The sequence below is a fragment of the Apostichopus japonicus genome, chromosome 3 (assembly GCF_037975245.1).
Source record: "Apostichopus japonicus isolate 1M-3 chromosome 3, ASM3797524v1, whole genome shotgun sequence".
NCBI lineage: Eukaryota > Metazoa > Echinodermata > Holothuroidea > Aspidochirotida > Stichopodidae > Apostichopus > Apostichopus japonicus.
Window position 1 is genome coordinate 9770558 of NC_092563.1, and position 9443 is coordinate 9780000.

General features: G+C 34.5%; 1 protein-coding gene and 1 long non-coding RNA gene across 5 annotated transcripts in view; one reads left to right on the plus strand and one right to left on the minus strand.

Annotated features, from left to right (window-relative positions):
* Positions 1-9443, plus strand: part of LOC139962703 (GLIPR1-like protein 1) — a 35515-nt gene continuing 26072 nt past the window's right edge. The window contains exon 1 of one of the 3 annotated variants that reach the window (XM_071962921.1): positions 1-225. In XM_071962921.1, the coding sequence (XP_071819022.1) occupies positions 16-225 (210 nt within the window). In that variant the 5' untranslated portion in view covers positions 1-15. Of the gene's footprint in view, positions 226-7118; positions 7245-9338 lie in introns of those variants that run through there. The other 2 variants (XM_071962930.1, XM_071962911.1) reach the window with 2 other exon arrangements.
* The window catches only part of LOC139962710 (uncharacterized), a 40558-nt gene continuing 31392 nt past the window's right edge, over positions 278-9443 (minus strand). The window contains exons 2-4 of one of the 2 annotated variants that reach the window (XR_011791314.1): positions 6545-7046; positions 6120-6241; positions 278-3454 (exon numbers count right to left, since the gene is read on the minus strand). This is a non-coding gene — a long non-coding RNA (uncharacterized lncRNA). Of the gene's footprint in view, positions 3455-6119; positions 6242-6544; positions 7047-9443 lie in introns of those variants that run through there. The other variant, XR_011791322.1, reaches the window with a different exon arrangement.

The window sequence follows — 9443 nt, forward strand, 5'->3', positions numbered from 1 at the left end:
TCAATACTGAAGGCGATGTCTCGACTTCTAACAGAGACGAAGTTAGGAAAGGAAGATGGAGGAGGAAGCCGCAGATGTTTCATTCCTAAGATGTTTCCCGGGGGTAAGACCACCACTGCAGGGGACTGGGGTGGCAGTAGCTACACCACCAAGGAACAAAAACAACTTCTTGACAGGCATAACCAACATCGTTTGGAAGTCGAGTCCGGCGATATGAACGAACTAGTAAGTATACATTTTAAAGCCCAGTTTCATTTTGTTGAAATTGTGTAGCTATACATTATGTCTACGTTAATGTATATAGACTTCCCAGCTAACAAAATTACGTTTTTATAACGTTATATTTACGTACCGTTTACGTTGTATTAACGTCAGAAAGTTACGTTGTAGTTACGAAATTTTGTAGACTCCAGGGGACGTTATATTTACGTAATATTTAGACCAAAAAATAACGTTGTATTTACGTTTTTATTACGTTATTTTGTAACGTTTAGATGATACGTTATAATAACGTCGCATTAACGTTTTTGTATAACCTTTTTGCGATGTTGTTGCAACGTTCATACAACGAGATTTCGCAACGTTAGTCATTTACGTTTTAGTAACGTTGTGATATAACGTAATGGTTACGTAACTAAGTAACCAATAAGTAACCTTCACGTACACACTGAGTAGGCCTATGCCTTAACACATCTTGACTACCAATAAGGACTCAAGACATTTCGATTTTTATTGTTACGTAATATTGTTTTATATCCTCTCTTTGGAAAATTATCAATGACAGAATAATAAACAAAATAGTTAACATATAATAATACTTCTTTCGATCGACTTAAGCTTCAGGCTCTTTTAAGAAGCAACAACGGTACCCAAAATTTTATTACTTGGGTTTACTCTCACGTGTCATTTCAATTTATAATAAATCAAGATCTTTATGAATATGACTATTACTATAGTCATGACAGTTGCCACCAGAGTTTATAGTCCATTGAATTGCGATAGTTCAAAATTAATTAGTAAAGTAACATTTCATGCTTTAAATATATTCAATAATACCAGTCTCATGTTTTACTACTTAAATAAATTGGCCTTAAAATCTTTTGTCAAAATATTAGAACGGTAAGCTAGGCCGAAAGTTTATAATTCGGCCCACGAAGCTTTAGATTAGGAACGATTTCAGCCGACAAATCCCCCATAGGGGGAGTGCTATCATCTACTAATATATCATTGACAAGCCGGTACGCCATTCCAACGACTGGCAATGAGAAGCAGCTGTACGTTTGAGAGTTGAGTTTCTCCGATTAATAATCGGTCTTATGTTCGCTAGCTAGCAGTATTGCAGAACGCAGTTGTATAGCACTGTACTAGTGTAGTATTAATGAACGAGTTATAATATAGGTTAATTAATTTCAATATATTTGTTCCTTACCGGCCTTCGGGTTGGCTTCTTATGTTATTCTGGTTTTGTTAACTATTGCATTAAACCAGACTTATTGGCGAGGACAAAGTTAGACCAAAGGTAGAAGAAGCGCAGTTACGAGGCGCGCCAGTTTATACTATTAGACAGTAGGCCTAACTTAAGCTTAGCCTAACTAGGCCTAGGCTGTAGTTGCTGACACAGTAAAAATTGCCTCAGTTAAAATGTTAATTTAAATTTAACCAGAGTACAGACCCTCCCAATGATTACTTGCAGGAGAAGCTAGAGCATGAAGTCTGTCCACCGAAAAAAAAAATCCAATTTCTACCAGTAAAAGTGTTGTCACATTGTTTTCACTACATCTATAGAGATGTACGGAAGCTTAAAAGTTCTATCAACATTTTTGCCCCATAATTTGACATTTTAATTTAGTTAATTGTTTTGAAAACAAGATAATGTCTTATCAAAACTCAGAAAAATGTAGGATTACTCAGTTGCTTTAACTCCACAGTTTACAAATTTGTTCAATTGCTCAGTTGAAATTAATTTAAAATTTTTAGTACATAAATTCCATAATGTCCAACCAAAATGCACTCAATGCAATGACCTCCATACCGGGTCAATAATGGCTGTTATTTTGAAGGTTATATTATTATGAATGTATTGAGATAGTCAGCTCAAAAAAGATAACTGTAGTATTTCTATTCTACATATTAGTGATGTACAGGGTTACTTTGCAATCGGTAATACAGCTCAGATGAAACTTTCACGTTGTGGTACAGAAAACTGTGTTCCTTTCACATGCTTTACTTTGCTAAACCTTTATGAAATTAATTGGAAAGACTCCTTGTGGGTTCTGTAATACAAACTAATAGAAATATCAACATATTAATACATTAGGTCAAAAAAGTGTCTGTCTGTTTGCTATTAATTAAACAAAGTAGGCATATGTGTTTGCTACTAAGGGAGCTTCAGTAGGAGTTACGAAATTCATGAGAAGAGATACACTGGGAACAGATCTCTCTCTACCCTTACCTTTTCCCATGCCATAAATGAACTTTTGGATGAAATTCCACAAGTTTAGACATTCCGAAGTAGAAGTTATATATAATATGTAAAATAATAAAAACTATTGTAATAATACTTATTTATATAGCGCATTATGTCGACGGTCTCAATGAGCTTTACAGGAACAAAATGAATACCAAAAAAAAAACATACTAATAGAATACTAAAAGATACACGAAATGATCGACAATATAAATATTACAGTGTCCAATGTGGGAAGCACGTGAATAAATAACTTTATAAGACGCTTTAAAATTGTCTATGGTAGGAGAATCCCTAATTTGGGTTGGGAGTTTTCCAGAGTTTGGGGGCCTCAAATTTGAAAGAATGCTAAGTTGCTAACCATACGTCTTAGTTTTAATTGCTAACGGGGAAGTTGCAGGGTTGACATTACGAAATCATGATGAAAAGCATGCATCAATTCAGTTTTGTTGTCGCTGAGAATTTGTGTTTTGCTTACACACCAAGTTTTAATTTCGTTTATAAATGATCCAAGTTTTCCAATAGTCTGATCCTTTTCATCAATGTACATTGACACATAAACTTGTGTATCATCTGCATAATTCATTCGTTGGAGACCGTGGGAGTGATAACGTCTTCAATTGGGAGGTATTAAATGTGAAAACAGACAGTCCGAGCACTGATCCTTGTGGAACTCCATATTCAAGATAGCGAGGTGAAGAGTGTTTACTGTTAATGCTAACATTCAGCGAGCAGTTTGTGAAATAGGACTTTATCCAATTGAAGTATTGCCTTTACAACCGTACTCTTTGTCCAGACTATCAAACAGAATTTGGTAGTCAAAAATAGAAAATAGTATAAAGCCGAGTTCAAACGTTTCCAACATGCTACAACATTTCACTGTTTCGCGGTCAATGAAGACAAAGCCGGTTATGGGTCCTCCTGCTTTTCAAAATGAAGGGCTGGGTTTTCGGTAAACTTTCCAAATGTAGCAATGTTGTTCCCAATCTGGAAAGTAATATGACAAAATATTTAATATCTCTAACTGGAACCAGAGTCAATGGTTGATAATAAAAATACAGGTTTTACAAGGAACTCATCTCTTGAGTGTAATGCTAAAATAGAAAACTATGTCAATTACTTATTTTAGTTGAAAGCACACTATGGATGATCAACAAGGAAAATTAAGTAAATGGATACAGAATGTACACTACACAATTGAAGGGATAGTTCTATAAAATAGTAAATGTCTGTGTAGTTTGCCTGTTGGTGTTTCCTCTGGTAAAGCATATTCAGGTAACAGTATTTGCAAGACCAGGTAGTTACGTATTAAACTTTATACATTGACATTAATTTTATCAACACTTGCATTAAGACTGGTATCATTTTGAAGAATTCATTCTTGAAATTCATGGAAACTTGTAGTAAGGAAGATATTTTGTAGCTCTAAGCTGTCGAAACATTTCATGCATGATGTAATTAGGACCAACTTGGGTGACAAGTTGGAACTTCTGTGTCACAACAGGTGTTAGTCACATAGTTGAGTGTTCCAGTTGATACCAACTTTGAATTTGGTGTGGTCAGTAGTAGTGGTATTGCCAGTACATATCATCATACCTATCACCATGAAGTTCAGTCAATTGCAAATTTCATACTTGCTTTGGCAATGTAAAAAGTATTTATTACCTCCATCTAGTCAAGGCAGTAGATATTAAGTATGACAATTGTGTACTGTACAATTCCAAGATATGCAATCTTGAATGTCAGAAATAAATTGTGTTGTTCCCATTGGATAAAGTTTACATTAGAGTTTCCAGATTTAAATGGCATATTATGTATTTTATCGCAATAACACTAAGCCAGCAGAAAACCAGAAAGCCAGTTGGCTTACTGTGATTCCTTGCCATTTGAGATTATAATCCCAAGCTTTCTTCATTGTTGATTAATTTGATCAGCAAGGTTCTTTCACTGACTGTGGACCTACCTACTAAACTATGTTAACTTACCATGTTTATAAGCTATTTATAGCAAAAATCAACTCAAGCCCTGCCCCCCAATGAATGTGCATAATATCACATTGAACATACATTATCATGTACCCGCTATCTACAACCACCTACACACAAAGTATGATTCAATTCTGAAATGTTTACATTTGACCCTGTGACCTCATTAATATTCATAAGATGAGCACCAAAATCAACAGGGCTCTTCTACTCACTAAAGTCTATGGCGCATATATGTACCTAGTATGACTTCAATTCAACTTGTCGTTGTTCAGTTACCGTGTTTTTACAAGCTATTTTAGTGAAAACCAACTTAAGCCCGCCCCCTCTTGAATATGCATCATATCATCTTGAACATATTTCACCATGTGCCCACTAGCTACAACACATTAATACCAATTATTCATGAATTCTGAATTTCGGTTGCGGAGTTATTAGCATTTGGAGATTTTTACTTTGACCTTGTGACCTCATTATTATTCATAAGATGAACACTAAAATCAATAGGGTTCATCTACTCACTATGGCGCATCTATGTACCAAGTATGACTTAAAACCAACTTGTCCCTGTTCAGTTACCCTGTTTACAAGCTATTTTAGTGAAAATCAAATTAAACCCCGCCCCCTAATAAATATGCATAATATCAACTTGTACATATATCAAAATGTACCCGCTACCTACCAACATATTCATACCAATTATGAATAAATTCTAAGTTTCGGTTGCAGAGTTATTAGCATTTGGAGATTTTAATGTATGACCCTGTGACCTCATTATTATTCATGAGATGAGCACCAAAATCAATAGGGTTCTTCTACTCTTTATGGCGCATATATGCATCACGTATGATTTAAATCCAACTTGTCGTTGTTCAGTTTCTGTGTTTACAATCTATTTTAGTGAAAATAAACTTAAGCCCCGCCCCCTCTTGAATATGCATAATATCAACTTGAACATATGTTACCATGTGCCCACTAGCTACAACACATTAATACCAATTATTCATGAATTCTGAATTTCGGTTGCGGAGTTATTAGCATTTGGAGATTTTTAAAGCTTTGACCTTGTGACCTTGTGACCTCATTATTATTCATAAGATGAACACTAAAATCAATAGGGTTCATCTACTCACTATGGCGCATCTATGTACCAAGTATGACTTAAAACCAACTTGTCCCTGTTCAGTTACCCTGTTTACAAGCTATTTTAGTTAAAATCAAATTAAACCCCGCCCCCTAATAAATATGCATAATATCAACTTTTACATATATCAAAATGTACCCGCTACCTACCAACATATTCATACCAATTATTGAATGAATTCTAAGTTTCTGTTGCAGAGTTATTAGCATTTGGAGATTTTAATGTATGATCCTGTGACCTCATTATTATTCATAAAATGAGCACCAAAATCAATAGGGTTCTATTACTCAGTATGGCGCATCTATGTACCAAGTATGACTTCAATCCAACTTCTTGCCCTGGTTGAGTTATCGTGTTTTACGAGCAAAGGGCATCACATACGCACACACACACACACACGCAATCACCATCGCATACTACGCATAGATTCCTTGAACCTTCAGCAAGGAACCAAAATGGAGCCTAACATTGCACTATGCATAACCCTACAGAGTAAATGTTTTGATTGAAAAGCTAAGTTTACCTTTTCCACCTGAATAAAACATGTACATGTTTCTTCAGCTGCATGTGTCGTTGGCCCTTTGTTCCATTTTCCTTCACCATCTCATTTATCAAGCCATTGGCAGATTAACATCAGTTCCTGGGCTGTAAGATATAATAACAACTGTGACACTTTTGTGATATCGTAAATTCAAAATTGTCTCTCCTAGCAAAAATAAACATGTTGGCAGTGCAAATTGCTTCCAGCTTCTTTTTCTAAAGCCTGTCAATATGATAGAAAAATGAATAACGGTATGCCAACTTTCATACAAGATCACACCGAGTTCAATATAACATCATTGTTAAATAGGTACACACCGTTAAAGATTTTAAATATGTACTGTGATGCACATCCAGGCCGTATAATTCTTTCATAAACTTGTGCCTACAGAAATTGCAAAACTTTACCTGCAAACAAACTTCATGGTCGCACTTGATCTTTTATATATCCTTTGGTCGATAAATATGACATGATATTTGACAACGATATGAATCATCACAATTAGGTGGCCTTAAATGATCCCCACCCAGGTCGTTATGTCGATGATAGAGAAAAAATGCAAAAAGATAAAGATTCAGAGTGCATTAAATCCATCATAACAGGCTACTTTAGCTAGAATGTGTAAATTCCTTGTGTAATTGCTTCGTGGGTAGACAATAAGTTGACAAAGACGTTTTTACTAAGATAAAAGAGCGAGTCCAAACCAACTTTTCCGTAGAAAGCAGCTTCACTTTGCAGAAAAACGATTCACATTCGGAAAGATCTGGAACTCACTGAGAGGGAAACACGTCTACTTCAAGATGGCTCTCTTGACGTTATTATTCTTGGTCTTATCTGCGCTAAACTTCGTTTGTTCCGAAGAGGAAAATGTTTCAATAATAACCTCAGACGAAGTACCATCTACGACACCTGAGGAAATGAAGCGGTTTGTAGACGAAGATGATCTGGAGGATGATGACAACTTGTTAAGGTTCGCGAGAGCAAAGACAGGACCAACGAGTACATGGGGTGGCTCAGATTACAAAAAGAAGCAACATGGAGATTCTAAAGGCGCACAATACTTACAGATTAGACGTTACACCAGCTTCAAGCAACATGAACGAACTGGTGAGATCCTTTCACTTTTCATGTTAATCTCAGTTACATAAGTTTGCTGGAAATAATCCCTTAATTAGTAATTGATACGTTATTCACCTTGTTTAAAAGTCATCGCATTCTCTTATCTTTTTAACTATTGTTTACTGTTTACTTCTGTTTGTAATCAAACAGTTACTTTCATCACCTAGACAATTTTCTGTAAACTTTCAGGTATCAATTTAATAATGTGTGCATACATGTGTGCATACATTACAATTACAACGCATTCAATGTTACTAAGAGGTGTAATTTATGATTATTTCTAGGTTGTTGCAGTTTTCAATAATAGTTATAACTCTCAAAACATTTAATCAAACAATTACTATCGTCAATTTTTGACAATCCTCTGTAAACTTTCATGTCTAAATAGACCATGAATTATTATCAATTAAGTGGGTCAGAGTAGCACATGATCGATTTTCAGATAATGTATTCCATAGTTTGGAGAATTAACTTCAAATAACTCAAAGTTGAACATTTATAGTTTATGTATATTTTAAACTTCCTATATGTATTCATACATGTGGCTCACTGATTGACTCTTACGTCACATGTAACTGCGTGTGTTCAGTATGATAAATTAATAACATTGCAACCTTTATTCCGTAAATATGTTTGATATTATGATGGTAGACAGCATTGAAGAACCAAAATGTCACAATTTTCAATTCAGGTGTAAAACAGCAAGCAATTACATATATTTCTTCAATATGTACATGGGCTGGTGGCATTTTTACTGGTTAAGCATCTCAACGCGAATTCAATCATTGCCGGGATATATGACAGGATGTGTACAGCTATTGTGAAATGTAGGAGTCTCTGGTAATCAACATGGTACCTTTAGGAACATTCTTCATAAGAGACCAACGTATCAAAAAGCATCAGCGCAATTTCTGTACACTTTATCTAGAATTAATTTTATTTTGGTAAATGGGTTTTATCAAGTGATATTGATAGATGGACCTATAGTTATCATTCTATAACAATGTTTTTGGGCAGAAACAGGGAATCATCAAACTACGATCGATGATTGCTTTTGTATATCATCTGCGTGTTATATGGTAATATATGTAACATTGTAACTAGAACTTATGTTGGCGTTACTGTAGATTATAAGCAATCTATTAATACAAATGTAAACAGGTCAAATTGTTTGCCACAAAAATGAAAAGATTGCAATCCTTGTTGAAATGGGAACTATATATTAATCACCAAAACTCTAAAGTTTCACTATATTGTGCTGGGATGATTCAAAACAAAATTACAAATTTGAGATAAAAAAGAGAACAAAGAAGACTACAATTTCTTATATAAACAATAAGATTAATAAAGACAGACAAGTCAGTTTTGTCATGTAAGTTTCAACTGATACTGAAACTTCTAATTTTACATTCATATGTGTGATGATTTTCAAGATTATGAAAATCACCCAAGGATTGATGTCGTGTTAGACATGTTCACATACATAGTATATATTATATTAACATAACATACAGAGAGTTCATGTTTATACGTTAATCATTTAACAAGAAAAAGATATTACTTGATATCAAATGTGTCATGACTAATACTATTTTATACTTCTAATGTTGTTATATCATAATTTGTTAGTTTTAAAGATAAAAACAACTTCCGTTTCAGTTTAAAATGTACATTATAAGCAAGGAAATGTGAAATGAGATTATTTCGTATCCTGTTTTGATAACGTATACTTCATGGAATTATACTTTCAAAAAGATGACTGAATTCTCAAAATTTCTAAAATAAACAAATCATTCAAAGAAATGTGGGAAATGTAAAGCAAAAGTATTCGAAACAGTGACCTAAAAAGATACAAGTCCCGCATTAAATAAGATACGAATAACCAACAACATTGATACGCACACTTCCAGTGACGTCAGCAATATGGTATGCCATTTCGTTGAAATACTTCGTACATGATTCATGATTAAGGCGCATGTGTGCAATGAGTATAAATCGACACCCGTGGTATTGTATGTCACCATATATTGTCATTTTTCTTTCTGAACAAAATGTTAATTCACTCCCATTGTCATGGAGTTATGAAACATATGACGTCAAGATGTGCAAAAGTGTGACTCGCTTTGTTTGGAATGACATGGCGTAGGGTGGTGCGTACTTTCATTGATGTCTGCTCATTTATGTGTC